Genomic DNA, 24120 nt, shown 5'->3' on the forward strand with positions numbered 1-24120 from the left:
GGCTAAGATCATGCGTAACTGACCTGACAGGGGAGTAGCCACCATGACCTCCGGGTGGTTCTCCCTGGATCAGGAAGGTATATGCTTGCTTTTTGGAAACAGGAGGTGGGTGGGGTGGCTTGACCCATCCACCTCCATGGCACGAACCTGGTATTGCAGTACTTCCAGGAACGGTGCAGTGGCTCTAGGCCTTTTGGCTAAGAGCATTGGCGCAGAGTGATCCTTGGCGTGTGCAAGGTGACCTCTGGCGTTTGTGATTTGACAAAGAATTGGAACGATTGGCTACGAATTAAAAAAAAAAAAACTTGATAGGAGGTGGGTGGGGTGGCTTGACCCATCCACCTCCACGGAGGTGTGTGGGGGACCTGACCCATCCATCTCCATGGCACGAACCTGGTATTGCAGTACTTCCAGGAACGGTGCAGTGGCTCTAGGCCTTTTGGCTAAGAGCATTGGCGCAGAGTGATCCTTGAATGGGCCCAAGGTGACCTCTGGCGTTTGTGATTTGACAAAGAATTGGAACGATTGGCTACGAATTTCCAAAAAAAAAACTATTTTTTTCTCGGCCTTTTGGCTAAGATCATGCGTAACTGACCTGACAGGGGAGTAACCATGACCCCAACGTGGTTCTCCCTGGATCAGGAAGGTGATTCTCCTATGCTTTTTGGAAATAGGAGGTGGGTGGGGTGGTTTGACCCATCCACCTCCACAGAGGTGTGTGGGGGGCCTGACCCATCCACCTCCATGGCACGAACCTGGTATTGCAGTACTTCCAGGAACGGTGCAGTGGCTCTAGGCCTTTTGGCTAAGAGCATTGGCGCAGAGTGATCCTTGATGTGTGCAAGGTGACCTCTGGCGTTTGTGATTTGACAAGAATTGGAAAGATTGGCAACGAATATAAAAAAAAAACTCGTTTTTTTTGGAGTATCCTAGAAATTGCAATTCTCCACATATAGGGCCCAAGTTTCCACACGCGCCTAGAACGGCGCAGTCCCGACCTGGACGCCCATTTTTCGCGCCACAGAGTGCGCCTCAAAAAATCCTCTGTATTCTCCACCTCCCTGCAGGTCCTCTGGCCCTCGGCGCAGCGCAGCACGAGCTGTGGGGGGGCGGAGCCAGGTCCCTGCGCTGAAAACAGTGCCGGGACCTCTGCACATGCGCTACAGTCGGCACGCAAGTGCAGTAGCTCCAGGCCAGCTCCTACTTCCCCCCCCCCCCCCCGACCAGACCCGACACCCGCTCCCCCCCCCCCGGACTGGACCCGACCCGATTCCCGCTCCCGCTCCCCCCCGGACCCGACCCGCACTCCCGCTCCGCCCCCCCCCCCCGACTGGACCCGACCTGACCCACGCTCCTGCTCCCGCTCCCCCCCCCCCGACTGGACCCGACCCGAACCCCGCTCCCCCCCGCCCCCGGACTGGATCCAACCTGACCTCCCCCTCCCCGACCTCTCCCTCCCTCCCTCTCTCTCTCTCCCTCCCCCCCTCTCTCTCTCTCTCTCCCCCCTCTCCCTCCCTCCCCCTTCTCTCTCCCTCCCCTCCTCTCCCTCCCTCCCCCCGACCCGAACTGAACCGAGCCTCCCCGACCTGACCCAACGCCACCTACCTGTAAATCTGGTGCTGGGGACGGGCCCTGCCCGAAGTCTCGGGCCGGCCCGTTCAGTCTTCAGTCCCGAAAGGCCTGCCTGAAGCACTTTCACACAGGTAGGAAGATGGTTTATTTAATCTTTTCTTTGCTTATAAATGTTTATTCAGGTTGGATTATTTGTATAATAGTTGTATAAGTATAAATAAGGATTTATTATAGAATTTAATGACTTCCCTTCCCCCCCCACCTTGTTCTGGACGCCTAATTTGTAACCTGCGCCTGATTTGTTAATGTGCAGAACAGGTTTTTTCAGTTCTACAAAAATATTCACTTGCTCCATTCTAAGTTAGTTTGGAGTACTTTCTCACTGTGGAAACTTTGAAATCAGGCGTCAGTGGCCGGACACGCCCCCCTTTGAAGAAAAAATTCTGTTCCAAAGTGGAACTGTTCTACCTCACTAGAACTGCAGAAAAAAAAATGTGGAGAATTGCGATTTCTAAGATAGTCCGTTCTCCACCAGTTGTTCCTAAAAATCAGGCGCGAATCATGTGGAAACTTGGGCCCTTAGTTTGCTCCACTTTCAGTGAGTTAGTTTAGTTTCATTTTAGTTCAGTTTTCTTTTTCAAAAGGGGGTGCGTCCAGCCACTTAGGCCTGTTTCGCAGTTTGAATCGCGAAAAGTTACTCCAATCTATCTTAGAACAGAGTAAGTGTCCGCTTTTGTAAGTTCTGAAAAACCTTGCCTTGAGTTAAGTTCAGTGCAGGCAACCAGAAACAGGGGATGGGAAGCACTAAATACAAAGGACTAAAGCATTAAACACGTCACTTAAAATGGCCTAACACCTGTTGCAATGATATTTTGCCTTATATCGTCTGAGTGAGGACAATAGTTTCTCTTTTTATAAATAAGCAAGTGTAGGCTCCTGGCTGAGGTAGACACTGCTGTCCCAATTCTGATCAGGGCTACATGTTGAGTAATGGTTCATCAACACCTAATTGTGGCTAAGTTGATCCTTCGGAAAACATCATACCCCATTAGTCCAACCTATTACTTGAATAACTCATCTCGGATTAGACTATCTCTAATTTGTAAGAACTGTTTGGCATTAACGTGCCTCTGTCAAGGACTGACTGTTAGAGTAACGTGGTGTAACTCACCCTAACCCACCACTGTCTCCCACACCCCCAACAGCACTCTTTTCCCCCCCACACCCCCAACCCTTCGCTCCCTGTGTCCCTCCTTACTCCTACACCCCCAACATCACTCTTTCTCCCCTCCCCCACGCCCCCTCGCAGCCAGCAGCAGGACCAATCTGTGCGTCTCGGATACTGTAGGGCAATCAGTCGTTGGCTTCCTCGGCCCACGGACACCCATCCCACTGCAGCAGGAGAGATCTCCCAGCCATGACACGCCACACCAGCATGCCCCTCGGTCATAGCTACGTGTGGGAGGCACGCATGACTGAAGTGGTGAGGGATGTCTATCGTTTGCAGGTGTTCCTAAATGTTGTGTGGTGATATGATAATGGACCATGATTCAGTATAATAAACTTTATTGAAATGTTTGCAATGTACTTTACTTTAGTGCAATAATAAAAGCATTCTTGTCATGATTCAGTTTCAATGTATAATATATTGCATTGAAATCTTTACAATGTACTTTACTTCAGTGCAATAAAATCATACTTGAATCAAAATTTAAGATCAGTTAAAAACTCTAATCACTTATAAAGTTTTAAAGTTACACAACTTAGTAAACAATTTCAATTTGTGAACAAGATCACTGAAAAACCTTGAGATAACTTTTAATGCAGTAAATTTAAACAACTTATTAAATGTGAGAATATTTACACTCTAAGATCACTTAAAAACTCTAAGATCACTTACATACTTGTAAAGTTACAAAACTTGGTAAACAATTTCAATTTGAAAACAGTTACAACAGTGGCATCAACAACTACAACATCAACAACAGCAAAGAAAGGCTGCACCCAGCTCTCAGCCACATCTCGGTGAATGTGCACTACCTCATGAGGGGGTGGGGGTGGCAGAGGTGGTGGGGAGGTGGGGGGGGGGGGCGGAGAGAGGGGGGGTTGAGAGGGGGGGCCCAGCTTGGGTCTCTGCAGAGGCTGATATGGGGTTTGCAGTGGGAGTGGCATTTGATTGGCCGAGATGTGTGCCCTTATTGCAGCCACTAACTCCCTTATGGCCTCTGCTATCGTTTGCACTGCTCCTGACATTCCTGCCCTCAGTTCTCGTGGCATTACTGCTATTTCTCCAGACAGCGCTGTTAACTCATCACCAACCCCTCTGACGGTGCCCACGAGTGAACGGGCAAGGCCATTGCTCTCCACACCCAATGCAATAACCTCAAGCGCATCTGTTGAACGCTGCATCTCAGGAGAGCCTATTTGGATTCTCCTTCCTCCACCCCAGCTCTGCCTCGCGGCACCTGTCCAGTGCGAGGCGCAGGGTGGGACAGTGGGACCCTGGGTGTTCCACGCTGCATTCCACCTCCGTCACTGGGACCACCCGCTTCCTCTGACGGTGGGGCCCTGGGTGTTCCAAGCTGCATTCCACCTCCGTCACTGGGACTCACTTCCTCTGACAGTGGGGCCCTGGGTGTTCCAAGCTGCATTCCACCTCCACCACTGGGACACGCTTCCTCTGACAGTGGGGCCCTGGGTGTTCCAAGCTGCATTCCACCTCCACCACTGGGACACGCTTCCTCTCACAATGGGGCCCTGGGTGTTCCACGCTGCATTCCACCTCCGTCACTGGGACCACACGCTTCCTCTGACAGTGGGGCCCTGGGTGTTCCAAGCTGCATTCCACCTCCGTCACTGGGACCCACTTCCTCTGACAGTGGGGCCCTGGGTGTTCCAAGCTGCATTCCACCTCCACCACTGGGACCCGCTTCCTCTGACAGTGGGGCCCTGGGTGTTCCAAGCTGCATTCCACCTCCGTCACTGGGACCCGCTTCCTCTGACAGTGGGGCCCTGGGTGTTCCAAGCTGCATTCCACCTCCGTCACTGGGACACGCTTCCTCTGACAGTGGGGCCCTGGGTGTTCCAAGCTGCATTCCACCTCCGCCACTGGGACCCGCAACCTCGGAAGATGTGAAACCATGGAATGTCGGACCAGAACTTATATCACTAAACGCGGATGGGTATGTGAGGAGACGATGGCATGCCGCATCAAAACTTAAAGCACTATGCAAGGATGAGGGGTGGATGAAAGAGTGGAATGTTGGATGATAGCTCATGGTATTGTGTGGGAGAGTGAGGCCCTGCACTATGGACTGATATTACGATCAACATTCTCCCCTGAACACATATCCATGCCCCCCCTCCTCCCCCCCACCGCCTTGGTCTTGATCGCACACATCTGAATCTTCTTCTGAATCTTCTGGATTGGCATCATGTTCTGCAAAATATAACCTAATAGTCAAATGGTTAGCAGCACAGGAGTGGGCAGGATGGGTGACATGAGTAGTCTCATACATAGCAGGCCAGGCAGCAGGTTGATTCAAAGGGCCACGATGGATTTTCAGGACTCAGCCTCTCCCACACCTGTAGGCCCAGCTTGTGCAGCACTGATTGCTTTTCTCCAGGCACTACTCATCAGAGCAGCGACCCTCTGTTCCAAGGGTATCAGTTGGTGCAGATTTGATGGGCCTCCTCCTGTTCGTGTTCTTTACTTTTTGTTGCGGGCCAATTTCTTCTGCAAAGATGAAAATATAACTTTTTAGAGAGAGTGCCTTTCTGCTGGGTGGGACATATACAGCTGGTCACATTTACAATTGCAATTCCATTGAGAAAAAGAAGATATTACTTACACTAACTACTTGACCAAGGTCCTGTCATTTCTTTTTACACTGGCTCTCCTGGTATTCACCACTCCGCAATATTCTTCTGCAAATAGGTCCCAGCATTTCTTGATTTCTTTGGGTGCCACCCTTGTGCAGCCTCTGTTGCTGGTGTCCAGCTCCAGCCATCTCCCCTCAATTACATTAACTAGTGTCTCCACTTCTTCATGCAAGAAGTTCTTCGTTCTCGCTGCATGTTCTTGCATTGCTGTCCTGAATTTACACTCAGTGATTTTTAAAAACACAGTCCTTACCTTGCATGCACCCATGCAGCACCTTTGCAGCACTCCAAGAATCACTTAAATACTTTTCACTCCTTCCCTTCCTGCACCCAAAAATCACACAGCTCGCTTTAACAGAGTGCCACGTTCTCCCTTTAAATGGCTGATTGCCAAGGTCGAAGACCCATTGAGCATGCGCGCACGCTACAACGCGCATGCGCAACGCTGCCGACAAAGCAAACCATGCTGGGCCCTAGCCCCGCTCCCCTGCCGGCTGCGTGGGCACAGCACGGTACTTATTCCGCACCCCTCAGCTTCGGATGCGCCACGCCACGGGCCTACAACGTTGGAGGAGCGCCGAGAATTGCAAGGTGGGTTTTCGGCGTGCTTTTTTTCCTAAACAGCCGACGGAACTGACGGTGGTGCGCCCTTCTAATCCTCAGCTGAAACTTGGGCCCAAGGAGCGGTGATTTTTTTTGTTCGCCCCCCACCCCCCAGCCCCCCACCCCCCACAGGAGCAGCTTTGCATGCGTTGGATGTAGAGGAGGGGCTCCGAGCCAGGGTGTCCCTGGAGATGGAGCACGCAGCGTTCACTGGCACGCTGGCGGTTTTCCGCGAGAGGTGGGCGCTGAAGGGACTGGAGTGCATCATCACCCTCGGCAGCCAAATTTTAATTTGATGTTTGTCTAAAGTTTAATTTGTTTATTGTGTCGGTTTTAGTGTCCCTCCCCTTTTAGCCAGGGGGCACTTGTATAATTAGTGTGTTTTTACTGCCGTAAGGATAAAGGGGCACTTGAAAATTTTTTGGAGTGTGTCCCTCCCTTTTAATCAGGGGGCACTTGATTTAATTGGGTTCACAACAAAATAGTTGTAGAGGAGGGGCTCCGAGCCAGGGTGTCCCTGGAGATGGAGCAGGTGGCGTCCACGGGAAGGCTCTGCGAGCAGTGGGCGCCGAAGGGACCGGAGTGCATCATCACCCCACCACCACCCAACCAAATTTGAATTTGATTAAAAGGTTTTCCTGACTGTTTTAAATAGTTAATTTGTTTAACTTGTTTAAGGTGCTACCAAAATAGTTGCAGAGGAGGGGCTCGGGCCCTCTTGTCGAAGTTGCACAACGCTCCCCCCGCCCCTGCTCCTTCGCCCTCTCTCTCCTCCCACCGGTAGCCGGGAAACATGGCGGCCTCCATCACACGACACGGAGCGAGAGCGCTGAGGAAATGGAGCGGATGCTCCGCTCTCATCAACACACGCCAGGTGCGTGCAGCCGGCGGCAGCGGCGGCGGGGCCGGGGCAGGGGCAGGGCTCCGGCAGCTTGTGCCGAGGCGGGGAGCGGGGGACCCGGGATTGTTGGCCCGGAGCGGAGCGGGAGCACAGCGCAGGCCTCGGCGCTGACTGCAGCCCACTGCCCAACTTGGGCAAAAGTTTTCCGCACTTTCTCGATAAACGTTTTTTTCCCCTCTAGTTATAATGTCACTCACACTTGTTAACCTGTTACTTTTTAAAGGGGTGGCCATCTCCTGCAACGTCGCGGCTTTAAAGATTAATAACCCCACTGTCTTCTGAACTACTGACTGCAACATTGGTGGCTGGTTTATGGCCAGTGTTACCTGTAATTGGTCTTTTAACATTCTATCAAAAGGTAGTTTTTAAATTACAATGTTGCGCTGTCTCTGAATATATCAAAGAGACATCTTTGCAGACAAGTGTTGCTAAAACCTCTTTTTAGTTGGTGCAATAACATGAAATAACATAGTGTCAAAACATTGAGTAGATTTTGTGATTCGCTTCTCGAGCACAGCGCGGCCCTGTTCAACGACAGACAAGTGGTTCTTGTGAATTTTATGGTGCGAGCAGCAAGTTTTTAACTCCGCGCTAACCTTTGGACATCCAGCAGACTTGTGTAACCTTCAGCTTTGCTCATGTTACACGCCAGCGCAGATGGTCGGGTGAAGGTCATTGGATTTTAACTGGGGGAGGTCATTGGACCCTCGTGAAACTTTTGGAGATTGGGGCGAGGGGCTCCATTCTGGGTTTTGGAATTTGTGGCCAACAGCCAGAATTTAGATATTAACGTTCATGCGGCCAGATTGATGCAAATTTTTGACCACACTGAAATTTACAGGTTGCGGGAGGGTGTGAGGATCTTCCTGACCTTTCAATTCCATCAGATCCATTATTATCAAAACATTAGCTAAGGATTTCTCCTTGGTAAGATAAATATACATTTTTTTTAAGTCATTAAAGATCAGCCGTAGACCTTTATTCTTTTTGGGGTTAAAGTGGGAATGTCTATACTGAGGAGAAAACCTCCCTGTGCTGTGCCCCAACCTCAAAAATTGCACCACTGCAAATTTTTCCACTTCAAGTTTTGTGGTATGATTTCACAGCTAATCGCAATTGGGTTAGACTGGACAAACTCACCTGACATAAGATTTTGAAAACTAGCAGACCAGAAGAATTGTTACTCCTGGGCCAGACTGTGTGGTACGGGATGTGAAGGTCTGAGGCCTTTAACCTGTTTAGTGTAACCAGCTGGCCAGTTTGAATCACGCTGGGAGCCTGCATTCAAACTGTGTGCGAAGATCATTAAGGCTCCAAATCGCATTCAATTTAGGAAGATTCTCCCTCGTGTAGCTGAAGTGAAAGGGAAGCCTGCATATTACACTTTCAATTTTCATGCAGGGTGGCCCTCTTGTTATACAGGTAGTACTATCCCTCCTTTATTTTTCTTTGACTGTCAGTGCCTACTTCCGGCGAAGTGATTTAAATCACTACATTAAAAATGACAGAAAATAAATTGTTCCAATATTTAGGTGGCCCGCTACTGACATCTGACATTCAAACCCCATCCCCGTGCTACACTGTCCTTCGGATGTGATGTTAAACCGAGGTTCTGACTGCTGACTTAATGGATGTAAAAGACCCCATGGCATTATTTGAAGAGGAGTGGGGAATTCTCCTGGTGTCCTGTCTAACATTCTTTCCTCAACTAATAGGATCAAAAATAAATTATCTGCCAGACATTGATTCCTTTGTGGTTTGTGGGAGCTTCCTGTGTGCAAATTTTCTGCTGTCTTTGTCTATGTAACAACAGTGATTACAGTTCAAAAGTAGTCCATTGGTTGAAAAGCTATTTGACTTGTCCTAGAACTTAATAGGAGCAGGAGTAGGCCATTTGACCCCTTGAGCCTGCTCTGCCATTTAATAAGCTTATGGCTGATCTGATCATGGACTCAGCTCTACTTCCCTACCCGCTCTCCATAACCCTTTATTCCCTTATCACTCAAACATCTGTCTATCTCTGCCTTAAATATATTCAATGATCTAGCCTCCGCAACTCTCTGGGGCAGAGAATTCCAAAAATTTACAACCTGCTGTGAGAAGAAATTTCTCCTCATCTCAATTTTAAATGGCTGGCCCCTTATTCATGAGACTATGCCTCCTAGTTTTAATTTACCCTATGAGTGGAAATATCCTCTCTCTATCCACCTTGTCGAGCCCCCTCTTTATCTTGTATGTTTCTATCAGATCACCTTTCATTCTTCTGAACTGCAGTGAGTATAGGCACAACCTTACTCAACCTATCTTCATAAGTCAACCCCCTCATCTCCAGAATCAACCTAGTGAACCTTCTCTGAACAGCCTCCAATGCAAGTATATCTTTCCTTTAAATACGGAGACTAAAACAATACCATGTACAGTTGTGGCAGGACATCTCTGCTTTTATACTCTATCCCCCTTGCAATAAAGGCCAACATTCCATTTGCTTTCCTGATTACTTGCTGTTTCATGCACAAGGACCCCCAGGTCCCTCTGTACTGCAGCACTTTGCAATTTTTCTCCATTTATATTCTAATTTGCTTTTCTATTTTTTCTGCCAAAGTGGATAACCTCACATTTTACCACGTTGTACTCCCATCTGCTAAATTTTTGCCCACACACTTCACCTATCTATATCTCTTTGCAGATTTTTTGTGTCCTCCTCACAATTTGCTTTCCCACCCATCTTTGTATCATCAGCAAACTTGGCTACATTACACTCTGTCTCTTCATCCAAATCATTAATAGAGATTATAAATAGTTGAGGCCCCAGCACCGATCCCTGCAGCACCCCACTAGTTACTGTTTGCCAACTGGAAAATGACACATTTATCACGACCCTCTGTTTTCTGTTAGTTAGCCAATCCTCTATTCATGCTAATATATTACCTCCAATCCTGTGAACTTTTATCTTGTGCAATAACCTTTATGTGGCACCTTATTGAATGCCTTCTGGAAATCCAAATACACCATATCTACTGGTTTCCCTTTATCCACCCTGCTTGTTACATCCTCAAAGAACTCCAGAAAATTTGTCAAACATGACTTCCCCTTCATAAATCCATGCTGACTTTGCCTGAATGAATTTCTAAATGTCTTGCTACTGCTTCCTTAATAATGGACTCCAGCATTTTCCCAACGACAGATGTTTGGCTAGCTGGTCCATAGTTTTCTGCTTTCTGTCTCCCTTTTTTAAATAGGGGAATTACATTTGCGGTTTTCCAATCCGCTGGGAACTCCCCAGAATCCAGGGAATTTTAGTAGATTACAACCAATGCATCCACTATCTCTGCAGCCACTTCTTTTAAGACCTTAGGATGCAAGCCATCGGGTCCAGGGGACTTTTCCGCCTTTCGTCCCATTATTTTACCAAGTACTACTACTTTAATGATAGTGATTGTATTAAGTTCCTTCCTCCCTATAGCCCCTTGATTATCCACTATTGGGATGTTTTTAGTGTTTTCTACTGTGAAGACCGATACAAAATATTTGTTCAAAGTCTCTGCCATTTCCCTGTTCCCCATTATTAATTCCCCAATCTCATCCTCTAGGGGACTAACATTTACTTTAGCCACTCTTTTCCTTTTTATGCACCTGTAGAAACTTTTACTATCTGTTTTTATATTTTTGTGCCAGTTTGCTTTCATAACTTATCTTCCCTCTATTATTTTTTTAGTCGTTCTTTGCTGGCTTTTAAAAGTTTCCCAATCCTCTGGCCTCCCACTAGTCTTGGCCACATTGTGTGCCCTTGTTTTCAATTTGTTACCATCCCTTATTTCCTTAGTTGGCCACGGATAGTTATCACTTCTCTTAGTCTTTCCTTCTCATTGGGATATATTTTTGTGCGAGGTATGAAGTATCTCCTTCAATGTCTGCCACTGCTCATCAACTGTCCCATACTTTAATCTATTTTCCCAGTCCACTTTAGCCAACTCTGCTCTCATACCTTTGTAGTCTCCTTTATTTAAGCTTCGGACACTGGTTTGAGATCAAACTTTCTCAGCCACCAACTGAATTTGAAATTCAACCATGTTATGGTCACTCATTCCTAGAGGATCCTTTACTAGATCATCATTTATTAATCCTGCCTCATTACACAGTACCAGATCTAAGATAGCCCGCTCCCTGGTTGGTTCCACAATGTACTGTTCAAGGAAACTATCCTGGATACACTCCATGAACTCTTCCTCAAGGCTACCCTGGCCAATTTGCTTTATCCAATCAATATGAAGGTTAAAATCACCCATGATTATTGCTGTTTATTTTTTACAAGCCTCCATTATTTCTTGATTTATACTCTGTCCAACAGGATAGCTACAGTTAGGGGACCTATAGACTATGCCCACCAGCGACTTATCCCCTTATTCCTTATCTCCACCCAAACTGATTCAACATCTTGATCTTCTGAGCCAATATCTTTTCTCACTATGCACTGATCTCATCCTTTATTAACAGAGCTACCGTACCTCCTTTTCCTTTCTGTCTGCCCTGCCATCCGAATGTATTTAATTAATTAAGTTTTCGAGTTTTGTTTGTATTCCTAGCGCTTAATTCAAACCAATGCCCCAGAAAAGGGAAAGAAACTCGCCAACCAATCACTTCCCTTCTTTCCTGTGAGGTCACGGTTGATTTTGGTTCTTTCTACTGATCTTCAGCTTGGTTGTTGCAGTTTGGGCCTGTTCCCTTTATGTCCCGCTGGACTCTGCTGCTCTCACCCTGTTGGTCCTGGCTCCCTTTATGCCCCGCTGGGTCTTGACGTGATAAATGCAAATTGATAATTCGTTCTTTCGAGACTGGGATTGTGATTAAAGTATTTAAATCAACTGACCTTGCATGTGGGGTCAGTTAGTCTCAGCATCAGTACATGGACAGCTTAGGCAGCTAGGTCCTTTGGTGTTATGTCCACAAATCTCACGACTAATATTTAATGCTAGATTCCTAAAAGTTGTATTTGGGGATGGGATTGAGGAAATTATAATGATCTTGGAGTTCATTGCCAAAACATTTGATCAGTCTTGAAACTGCCTTGCTGAGGCTGGAGAAACAGGACCCGTTTGCTGTTCTAGAATGTGGTTTGGTCTTTGTGCTTAAGGTGGTGGAACTTAGCGAGAACAACAACTACCAAGGGAATCCTGTTATTAGTGGCTCTTAAAATGATTCTTCACATTGGCACAGTGTGTATATGGGTTGATTTGGAGACCCATATTGTAATTTTGTTCTTGCGAGGAGTGCATGAGGTGTACGTATATGATTGTTACGGCTCAAGGAAACCCCAATAACTTAATTCTTATAAATTTTAATAAGATTTTTATAGTCAATATAGCATCTCTCGCGAAGCACAAATAACTAACTCTTGGATTTTCTCCAGGATGCATATTCCAGCATCCAGATCAGTAAATGAAAGCCATACCTCAATCCTCTATCAGTTGTCGTCCATTGTATTTGATACTTTCATCGGTGATGTGTGGGATGCCGCAAAATGACTATCCTCGGATTTTATGCAAGAATTGCAGTGCTTCTTGTTGCAGATTGATATTGGTAGACTTGTTTGGGCTCTAGTGCAGTCCAGTTACCATTTTTAAAAGTGGAATATGACAGTGGTTTGCCTCGAGCAAGTATTATGCTACTGCACAGTTTAAGAGGGGGTGAGAAAAACATCTATTGGAAGATACAAGAGGTGTCTACCTCAATTGTTGATTTATGTTGTTACCTGGGACTTCGAGTGAATGTTGGCTTTAGTTTGGACACAATTCTTTAGAACCAATTTGAGAACTGACAGAGGGCATTCTGATCTTTTGCATTTCTCTCCATGATGACTGACTGTAAACCCTCAGTACAGGATAAGTTTGTGATGTATTCGGGGAATGTCCAATAGGTTCTCTTCCTTGATTCAGAGTTTCTACGAATGCAAAAGCCTCCTTCACCCAATTGAGAGATTTAGGGCTAATTTTTAGGTGGTTTTGTGGCACAAAGATGAAGTATTTGTAGCGAGGGTGGTCTCTGGATGTGGACTCTGTTTGCCAACATCCATTCTACAAGTAGTTTCTCTTAGGTGTTTTCGACGCACCGCCATGTTAGTTCTAGACCTGGGAGTGATTACTGTACTGAACAGATGAATGAGTCAAGGACAAATACCCTAGTCTCAACCGGCAATGCTTTATTCAAGTTAAAACACACCTGCACCCAGTAAGAACACACCCTGATAGTGTATTACAAACAAACACAGTACAAGACACAGTCAGGCCTGTCTAACAGGCCCCTATCGCGAAGTACCCAATGTCTAAAACCTCCCCCTTAAAACCCTTACTAAAATTTGGTTGGGAGAACACATGATACCCCCTCACACTGTGACTCTGATCTTAAAATTACGTCGGCAGAGATAATGCTCACTGATTCGTTGGCATACTCGCTGCTTCTTCTGGTGAAAACGTGTCTCTTCTGGTTTCTTCTCCCCGTCCCACGCAGAGCGCTCGGTTCTTGTAGAGGCGAAGCAGCGAGAGCAAGAGAGAGAGAGAGAGCTGTGGCCCTCACGATCCCCTTTTTATATGCAAAGTCTATTTGCCTTTTCTGGCCCAATAAAGTTTGTCCTTGTTCCGAAGCTTCCTATTTGTGCGGCTTCTGGGTATTCCACTGATGGCTGGTGTGGGGTTTCGCTTCCAACCGGTCTGGGGCTTAATGGCTTTCTATTGTTCTGGTATTCCTGCCTCTCGGGGTTATCTCATCCAGGTAATGGCTTGTTGACTGATTAGTTCATATCTGATCTAACTCTGATGAGTTCACATTGCTTAACAATGTACCCTCCATGCCCATCACTTCAAGTCCAACGTGGAAAAGTACCTGGGCCCCTCCAGCTTTTTTTGTAGGTGTTGGAGCCACTGGTTATTGACATTGGCAATGGCATTCCAGAGTAAACTTGTAAGATTCACTAAGACCAGCTCCTGGGAAGAGTGTTTTATTAACTTTTGTAAAGGACCTTGTTGAGATGCTTTTCTATGTTAAAGGTACCATATAAATACAAGTTATTGTTGCCAGATTGGAACCAAGTCAATTATCTAGCAAGCTCACTAATCCAATATCTGAGCCATGCAGCTTTCAGTACTCCAGTGTACTGTTTATAATTGACCCGTCAATCTGGCTCATAGATCTGACCTGGAAGGGTAGACCCGTCACTGGAAGCTGGGATTTTTCCTTCTTGGCTCCAGGTAACCCATGCAATATGGTACCAATTTGTCTTAGTTAAATAGAAACATAGAAACATAGAAACACAGAAAATAGGTGCAGGAGTAGGCCATTCGGCCCTTCTAGCCTGCACCGCCATTCAATGAGTTCATGGCTGAACATTCAACTTCAGTACCCCATTCCTGCTTTCTCGCCATACCCCTTGATCCCCCTAGTAGTAAGGACCTCATCTAACTCCTTTTTGAATATATTTAGTGAATTGGCCTCAACAACTTTCTGTGGTAGAGAATTCCACAGGTTCACCACTCTCTGGGTGAAGAAGTTCCTCCGCATCTCGGTCCTAAATGGCTTACCCCTTATCCTTAGACTGTGACCTCTGGTGGTTCTGGACTTCCCCAACATTGGGATCATTCTTCCTGCATCTAACCTGTCTAACCCCGTCAGAATTTTAAATGTTTCTATGAGGTCCCCTCTCATTCTTCTGAACTCCAGTGAATACAAGCCCAGTTGATCCAGTCTTTCTTGATAGGTCAGTCCCGCCATCCCGGGAATCAGTCTGGTGAACCTTCGCTGCACTCCCTCAATAGCAAGAATGTCCTTCCTCAGGTTAGGAGACCAAAACTGTACACAATACTCCAGGTGTGGCCTCACCAATGCCCTGTACAACTGTAGCAACACCTCCCTGCCCCTGTACTCAAATCCCCTTGCTATGAAGGCCAACATAGAAGCAGGAAGTTTACCAGCATCCCTCCCTACACACAGGGTTCCTCAACCTTTGCTGTTTCCGACCCATGTCTAAATTCTTTGGACTCGGGTAAGTGAGGTGTGTCCTTTCTAGGCCAGAGTGCGTTCAGGCAAACAGAAACTAGTAATGTGGATTTCTCTTTAATTTGGGTTGGCGATTCTTATGCATAGTTTTTACATGATTAAGTAATATTTTCACACTTAATATGTGCTGTTATTTTTCTCCAACTATGAGAATATGCTGGTAAATTAATATGTTGAGAAATTTCATATAGCCATTTCTGCAGTTTTTTTACTTGTCTAATGACAGTTGACCAGAATAGTCTTTTCATGGTTTTGTCTTTCGACTATAACTAATGTAGGTAAAATTTAGTGTATTAGGTAAATTACTCTTAACTGATTTAGTCTTAATTGCAGAAGGGTCATTGATGGATTTTAAAATGTTATTTCTGCTAGTCATAAAATTAGCCAGCTAGAAAATGCAAAATATAGTCAAATCCGATTGTCATTCCTTTAAATCTGATGTTGCATGCAATAAATTCTTCTTCTTAGGTAGTCCCTCGGAGTCGAGGATGACTTGCTTCCATGCTACAAATGAGTTCTCAGGTGACTGAAGAGTCCAATGCGGGACCGACAGTCTCTGTCACAGATGGGCAGACGGTGGTTGGAGGAATGGGAGGTTGGGGAGACTGGGTTGCCGCATGTTCCTTGCACTGTCGATGTTTGGCTTCAGCGTGCTCTCAGCGAAGAGACTCGAGGTGTTCGGCGCCTTCCTGGTTGCTTTTCCTCCACGTTGGGCGGTCTTGGGCCAGGAATTCCCAGGTGTCGGTGGGGATGTTGCACTTTTTCCAAAGAGGCTATGGGGGTGTCCTTGAAGTATTTCCTCTGCCCATCTGGGGCTCACTTGCCGTGTCAGATCTCCGAGTAGAGCGCTTGTTTTGGGAGTCTCGTATCGGGCATGCGGACGATGTGGCCCGAGCTTCGGAGCTGATCGGACGTGGTCAGTGCTTCGATGCTGGGGCTATTGGCCTGAGCGAGGACACTGATGTTGGTGTGCCTATCGTGTCAATGGATTGGAAGGATCTTGTGGAGGCACTGTTGGTGGTACTTCTCCAGTGTTTTGAGGTGCCTGCTGCACATAGTCCACATCTCTGAGCCATATAGGAGAGCAATGTGCAAGGTTATTAGCCAAATTCAGAATCCATTTAGCTAAATTAATTGAGTATTAGACTGCAAAATTATTTTGGCTGAAGAACACGCCATTACCAAATTACAATTTTTTTGTCAAAATAATGGCCCTGCTAATGGTACAGCAATTTCATAGAAACATTGAAAATAGGTGCAGCAGTAGGCCATTCGGCCCTTCGAGCCTGCACTGCCATTCAATGAGTTCATGGCTGAACATGCAACTTCAGTACCCCATTCCTGCTTTCTCGCCATGCCCCTTTATCCCCCTAGTAGTAAGGACTACATCTAACTCCTTTTTGAATATATTTAGTGAATTGGCCTCAACAACTTTCTGCGGTAGAGAATTCCACAGGTTCACCACACTCTGGATGAAGAAGTTTCTCCTCATCTCGGTCCTAAATGGCTTACCCCTTATCCTTAGACTGTGACCCCTGGTTCTGGACTTCCCCAACATTGGGAACATTCTTCCTGCATCTAACCTGTCTAAACCCGTCAGAATTTTAAACGTTTCTATGAGGTCCCCTCTCATTCTTCTGAACTCCAGTGAATGCAAACCAAGTTGATCCAGTCTTTCTTGATATGTCAGTCCCGCCATCCCGGGAATCAGTCTGGTGAACCTTCGCTGCACTCCCTCAATAGCAAGAACGTCCTTCCTCAAGTTAGGAGACCAAAACTGTACACAATACTCCAGGTGTGGCCTCACCAAGGCCCTGTACAACTGTAGTAACACCTCCCTGCCCCTGTACTCAAATCCCCTCACTATGAAGGCCAACATGCCATTTGCTTTCTTAACCGCCTGCTGTACCTGCATGCCAACCTTCAATGACTGATGTACCATGACACCCAGGTCTCGTTGCACCTCCCCTTTTCCTAATCTGTCACCATTCAGATAATAGTTTGTCTCTCTGTTTTTACCACCAAAGTGGATAACCTCACATTTATCCACATTATACTTCATCTGCCATGCATTTGCCCACTCACCTAACCTATCCAAGTCACTCTGCAGCCTCATAGCATCCTTCTCTCAGCTCACACTGCCACCAACTTAGTGTCATCCGCAAATTTGGAGATACTACATTTAATCCCCTCGTCTAAATCATTAATGTACAATGTAAACAGCTGGGGCCACAGCACAGAACCATGCGGTACCCCACTAGTCACTGCGTGCCATTTACTCCTACTCTTTGCTTCCTGTCTGACAACCAGTTCTCAATCCACATCAGCACACACCATGTGCTTTAACTTTGCACATTAATCTCTTGTGTGGAACCTTGTCAAAAGCCTTCTGAAATCAAAATACACCACATCAACTGGTTCTCCCTTGTCCACTCTACTGGAAATATCCTTAAAAAATTCCAGAAGATTTGTCAAACATGATTTCCCTTTCACAAATCCATGCTGACTTGGACCTATCATGTCACCTCTTTCCAAATGCGCTGCTATGACATCCTTAATAATTGATTCCATCATTTTACCCACTAACGATGTCAGGCTGACCGGTCTATAATTCCCTGTTTTCTCTCTCCCTCCTTTTTTAAAAAGTGGGGTTACATTGACTACCCTCCACTCCATAGGAACTGATCCATAGTCTATGGAATATTGGAAAATGACTATCAATGCATCCGCTATTTCCAAGGCCACCTCCTTAAGTACTCTGGGATGCAGTCCATCAGGCCCTGGGGATTTATCAGCCTTCAATCCCATCAATTTCCCCAACACAATTTCCCGACTAATAAGGATTTCCCTCAGTTCCTCCTTCTTACTAGACCCTCTGACCTCTTTTTATATCCGGAAGGTTGTTTGTGTCCTCCTTGGTGAATACCGAACCAAAGTACTTGTTCAATTGGTCTGCCATTTCTTTGTTCCTCGTTATGACTTCCCCTGATTCTGACCGCAGGGGACCTACGTTTGTCTTTACTAACCTTTTTCTCTTTACATATCTATAGAAGCTTTTGCAGTCCGTCTTAATGTTCCCTGCAAACTTCCTCTCGTACTCTATTTTCCCTGCCCTAATCAAACCCTTTGTCCTCCTCTGCTGAGTTCTAAATTTCTCCCAGTCCCCGGGTTCGCTGCTGTTTTTGGCCAATTTGTATGCCACTTCCTTGGCTTTAATACTATCCCTGATTTCCCTTGATAGCCACGGTTGAGCCACCTTCCCTTTTTTATTTTTACGCCAGACAGGGATGTACAATTATTGTCGTTCACCCATGCGGTCTCTAAATGTCTGCCATTGCCCATCCACAGTCAACCCCTTCAGTATCATTTGCCAATCTATCTGAGCCAATTCACGCCTCATACCTTCAAAGTTACCCTTCTTTAAGTTCTGGACCATGGTCTCTGAATCCTAATGTAGAATTCCACCATATTATGGCCACTCTTCCCCAAGGGACCTCGCACAACGAGATTGCTAATGAATCCTCTCTCATTACACAACACCCAGTCTAAGATGGCCTCCCCCTAGTTGGTTCCTCGACATATCGGTCTAGAAAACCATCCCTTATGCACTCCAGGAAATCCTCCTCCACTGTATTGCTTCCAGTTTGGTTAGCCCAATCTATATGCATATTAAAGTCACCCATGATAACTGCTGCCTGCACCTTTATTGCATGCACCCCTAATTTCCTGTTTGATACCCTCCCCAACATCACTACTACTGTTTGGAGGTCTGTACACAACTCCCACTAACGTTTTTCGCCCTTTGGTGTTCTGCAGCTCTATCCATATAGATTCCACATCATCCAAGCTAATGTCCTTCCTAACTATTGCATTAATCTCCTCTTTAACTAGCAATGCTACCCCACCTCCTTTTCCTTTTATTCTATCCTTCCTGAATGTTGAATACCCTTGGATGTTCAGTTCCCAGCTCTGATCATCCTGGAGCCACGTTTTTGTGATCCCAATCACATCATATCTGTTAACATCTATTTGCACAGTTAATTCATCCACCTTATTACGGATACTCCTTGCAGTAAGACATAAAGCCTTCAGGCTTGTTTTTTTAACACCCTTTGTCCTTTTAGAATTATGATGTAGTGTGACCCTTTTTTTTCAGGCAAGGAGCAGATGTGCAATTAAATACGAATATCCAAAAGTTGCTTTTAACGGCATAAATGTTAATAAATGCCAATCAACCTCTCTGGCACTGAAAATTACAAGTCTCATTCCTTCAGGTTTAGAATTTTGGGGGAATATTTAAAAAATGTTACATTTAAAAAAAAAATTCTTACCTTTCTGTTTCTGTATTTTTTTTCTCTCCCTCTTAATCCAGTCTTTCTTTCCCTTTTATTTTTGTTTCTGTATCTGATTTGACATTGAATTCACCCCCATTCATCCTCCTCCTGAGGAATAGAGTGTTCGAAGATCAGGCCCTCAAATCTGGCACCAAGCTAATGGTCTACAGGGCTGTAGTGATAACCGCCCTTCTGTATGGCTCAGACACATGGACCATATACAGCAGACACCTCAAATTGCTGGAGAAATACCACCAACGATGTCTCCGCAAGATTTTGCAAATCCTCTGGGCGGACAGACGCACCAACATTAGCATCCTCGATCAAGCCAACATCCCCAGCATCGAAGCGCTAACCACACTCGACCAACTCCGTTGGGCAGGCCACGTTGTTTGCATGCCTGACACAAGACTCCCAAAGCAAGCGCTCTACTGGGAACTCCTACATGGCAAGCGAGCCCCAGGTTGGCAGAGGAAATGTTTCAAGGACACCCTCAAAGCCTCCTTTTATTAAGTGCAACATCCCCACCGACACCTGGGAGTCCCTGGCTAAAGACCGCCCTAAGTGGAGGAAGAGCATCCGGGAGGGCGCTGAGCACCTCGAGTCTAATCGCCGAGAGCATGCAGAAATCAAGCGCAGGCAGCAGAAGGAGCATGTGGCAAACCAAATTCCCCACCCGCCCTTTCCTTCAACAACTGTCTGTCCCACCTGTTAGAGACGATAATTCCCATATTGGACTGTTCAGTCACCTGAGAACTCACTTTTGGAGTGCAAGTAAGTCTGTCTTGATTTTGAGGGACTGCCGATGATGATGAGTCCTTCCTGTGTTTATTTCCCGATGCTTAAATCTCTGGTTAAGGAGATACCCTGTTGGTTGCGCTTCGGTCCCAGATGCCTTGTTGCCCTTGCTGTTATCAGCTCACATTTTAGGCAATTTGTTTGAGCTGAAAGGTGCGGGGGGAAGGCTAATTAATTAACATCTGATGCCCTGCTACAGTAAATTCTGGCCTAATATGTTGTTTATGCTCGGGCATTGATTCCTGTTGGTGAAACTGCCCCAATTGCACTGGAGGAGTACGACCAGTGTCAGGGTGGAATAAAAACCATGGCCTTTACCATGCTTTTTTTCTCTGTTTTGGCCAACCGCACAATGTTTTTGATGTGATGAACTTTTGATGTAGATCACCTCCTGCTTGGTTTTTAAGGCAATGTATCAAGCAGGTCCCAAATAAGCTATTGTAAGGTTGGATGGAACAGAGTTAAAGACTTATGAGCTTGTGGAGGCTATGTTGCAGCTGTAGCAGGTTTGTTCGTGGAATCCACCAGCACTTACACAGGCAGGTTGAGAATTTGCTGTAAAACGCCAACTGAAAGATGCATTTTGGGAATGTCAATTGTTTTTAATTTGCAGTGTTTACAGTGAGTGGCAAACGAGCCAAAATCTGTTATTTTTTTGTCTTTAGCAGTGTAGCTCCTATTAGCTACTTTTTACAAGGTGCCAAGAGCCTTGTGTGACTTTGAGTCACTGATAGGTTTGGTTAATGGATAAAACAGTGGAAGGTCATCTTGGATCATTGCAAAGTACCTATGCTTACTTTGGGGGTGGTGTGGGGGGGCAAGAGAATGCAGATGGAAAATAAAAATGAAATTCAATTTTCACGGGCTGATCATTATTTGAAATTGTAAACTAAAATAAGGACGGCAGTTTATTTAAAGAATATTTTTAAATGGTTACTGCTGCAACAATGAGCCGCTGAAATATTGATGGATACATTTGCTTTCAGTTTTTAAGTTGCGTTTCACTATTTAGCTAAGCATATGTTTACAGCATAACATGGCCTATGATTGTATACAATGGGAGTGATGGCGCTTCCTCCAGCCCTGCAACCCTTTGAGAACTCCGCGTTCCTCCAATGCTAGCTTCTTACAAGCCCACTCCCTCCGCCCCACCACTATCGCTGTGCCTTTAACTGTCTAGGTCCTTGGTCTGGATTTCCCTTCCTAATCCTCAGCTTCTCTACCTCTCTCCTCTTTTATGACCCTGTTAAAAACCTATTTATTTGAGGAACTTTTAGGCACCCCTTCCTTCCTTGGTTTGGTGTCAGTTTTTGTCTGATTGTTTCCTACGTTAAAGGGGCTATACAAATGCAAGTTGTTGTCGAGAACTTATAAATGAATGTGAGATTGTGTAATGATAAATGTGACTGCAAGTTGAATTCCATTTCTATTGCCTGTTTTACTTGCCTCGAACAGGAAAGCATTTTGTACAATTAATGTGGCAGCAGTGTGTGAACACTGCTATTTGTAACAGTTGCAAAGGTTACTATGTAGCCTTTTGCTCCTGGTCACTCTTCAACATTCAATTTTGTGGCAAATGGCAAAGTAGCCTATTAAACCAAAACAGCACACCATTCATCAAATAGTCAAACTTAGTATTTTTATAAGCCTTCAAACTTGAGAAATAACCAAAAAAATTTGTAGAAAATCCTTTCAAGCACTCTCGCTAACTCAGTGGGGTAAATCACTGTCCAGTTTGGCACTGTCAGATCATGAAGGTGCCAGTCTAATTCCTGTTCTACGCTGCGTTAACTCGTCTCAAGTGGGACAGTGATGGAGATGGAATAATGGGTCTCTATTCCTGTATGGGAGAACAAAAAAATATAAGCCAGTCTTCCTCGAATCTGATTGCTATACAATGACTGCTGCTATAAATTACGCCATCAAGTGAGATGAACTTGGTTGTGATGCCCTCCATGGTTGCCTGGTCTGCTGACACTCTGAGCTCACACATGAAGAAGGCTTATGTGGAGCAGGTACTGTAGAGTTTCAGGCCGCTGTGTAATCTTACCCAAGCACATTCCGGATAGGAGGTCAGATAATTGATGAAATCAATTCATTGACCAAGTTCACATTTACAATTTCCAATGTAAAATGCAACTGCTTTATTCCTTAGTGGCATTCATCAATAGGTAGGACCTTACTTTCTTCAAATTATTTATTTAAGAACATAACATAAGAAATAGGAGCAAGATCAGGTCCCTCGAGCCCGCTCTGCCATTCAATAAGATCATGGCTGATCTGATCATGGACTCAGCTCCACTTCCCTGCCTGGTTCACATAACCCTTTACTCCTTTAATCACTCAAAAATCTGTCTATCTCCGCCTCAATGACCCAGCCTCCACAGCTCTCTGGTTCCATAGATATACAACCCTCTGAGAAAATAAATGTCTCCTTATCCCAGAATAATGGGCCGCCCATTTAAAACTAAGACTATGTTCTCTAGTTTTAGTTTTCCCTATGAGTGGAAATATCCTCTCTGCATCCAGCACCCTCATTATCTTCTAAGTTTCAATAAGATCACACCTCATTCTCCTGAACTCCAATGTATATAGGCCCAACCTACTCAACCTATCCTCATAAGTTAACCCCCTCATCTCCGATATCAACCAAGTGAGCCTTCTCTAAACAGCCTCCAATGCAAATATATCCTCCTTTAAACACGGAGACCAAAACTGTATGAAGTATTCTAGGTGTGGCCTCACCAAACCATGTACAGTTGTAGCAGGACTTATTAGCTTTTATACTCTATCCCCCTTGCAATAAACGTCAACTATTACAACACTAAAATTAGTCACTCATCAGTAACTGGAATCCCACACTCATCTTGGTGTTCGAATGTATTTAGACAAGTAGAGAAGCTTGGCATAGAAGTTTGATGATTTCATTGCTTGTGTGAATCAGTCAGGCCCACTTGCCATTTAACTTTGATGTTTATAGTGCACCTTTGGCTGGCATGCCATATTGTAATGTAAGAGAGGCAAACTCTGTGTCTCTGACAGGATCGTACTGTTTGTGGTTTCTGAGGGCACCTGTTGGAGTTGTGGAATACATGGACCTTTTTCTGTTGGACGGGCTACAGGAATCAGTAGTACACAGGACAATAAAAAAGGGAGAGCAGTCTTTGGAGGTCACAGCTGTCTAATTAAACCCTTGTAGCAATATAAAAATACCTAAATGTATATCATATGAGCCTTGTATTTAATTTCTGATGTAATGAATATTAGGGCAGTCAAGCGATTTAAAAAAAAAAAAAATTAATCGGCATTAATTTCATGATTAAAAATGTAATTTGTTAATCTTGATTTTAATCACGTATTTAATTGATGCTATTACTGCAACCATCTTTTTCAAGTTTATTTAATACACATTTTTAAAAAGTTGGTACAGAACTTTAAATTCATGCACTATTAGTAACTGAAGGAATGGCTGGAAAAAGGATCACCATTTTAATAATGAAAACTGAAAACTAAGCCCTGCTAAATCGTAGCACTGCCTTGGCCCGGAGTGTGAAAAGGGCATCTAAACCCTGGCTTTTTGCTTGAATGTTTTGGATACTTTTTCTTTAAGTTTCTTGTGCTGAGGAATTGACTTTGCCGAAACTATGTTTTGCATGCTACCAGTGTGAAAATAGTTTGGCACTTGCACTGTTTCTCAGTCCAGGTTTTTTTGTCACATCATTGTGCTTCAGCACATCTTCGTGAAGATCAGTTACTAGTAACATGTCTTTCTGCGATGGTACTCTGAAGTGAATCACATGCTGACCTGCCAAACAGATCTGTCATTTATTTTAAAATTATAATAGTCTGGGGTTTTTCACTGAAGTTGATTTGATAACCAGAAAGTCCAGTGTCAAAAACTTGGAATATTTATTGTGAAAATGATCAATATAATGAACTGTAGATGAGATGAATTGGACAATTGATACCTGAAATTGCATATCA

The 24120-nt window shown here is 45.2% G+C and overlaps 1 protein-coding gene and 1 pseudogene across 1 annotated transcript in view; both read left to right on the forward strand.

Moving 5' to 3' along the window:
* The first annotated feature begins 553 nt into the window (after positions 1 to 553).
* LOC139277815 (U2 spliceosomal RNA) lies at positions 554 to 785 on the forward strand (annotated as a pseudogene).
* A 5799-nt stretch (positions 786 to 6584) lies between these two features.
* The window catches only part of suclg2 (succinate-CoA ligase GDP-forming subunit beta), a 509575-nt gene continuing 492039 nt past the window's right edge, over positions 6585 to 24120 (forward strand). The window contains exon 1 of the mRNA XM_070894661.1: positions 6585 to 6931. Coding sequence (XP_070750762.1) covers positions 6851 to 6931 — 81 coding nt within the window. The 5' untranslated portion in view covers positions 6585 to 6850. The remainder of the gene's footprint in view (positions 6932 to 24120) is intronic.

This window comes from Pristiophorus japonicus, chromosome 12 (assembly GCF_044704955.1).
Source record: "Pristiophorus japonicus isolate sPriJap1 chromosome 12, sPriJap1.hap1, whole genome shotgun sequence".
NCBI classification, from domain to species: Eukaryota; Metazoa; Chordata; class Chondrichthyes; family Pristiophoridae; genus Pristiophorus; species Pristiophorus japonicus.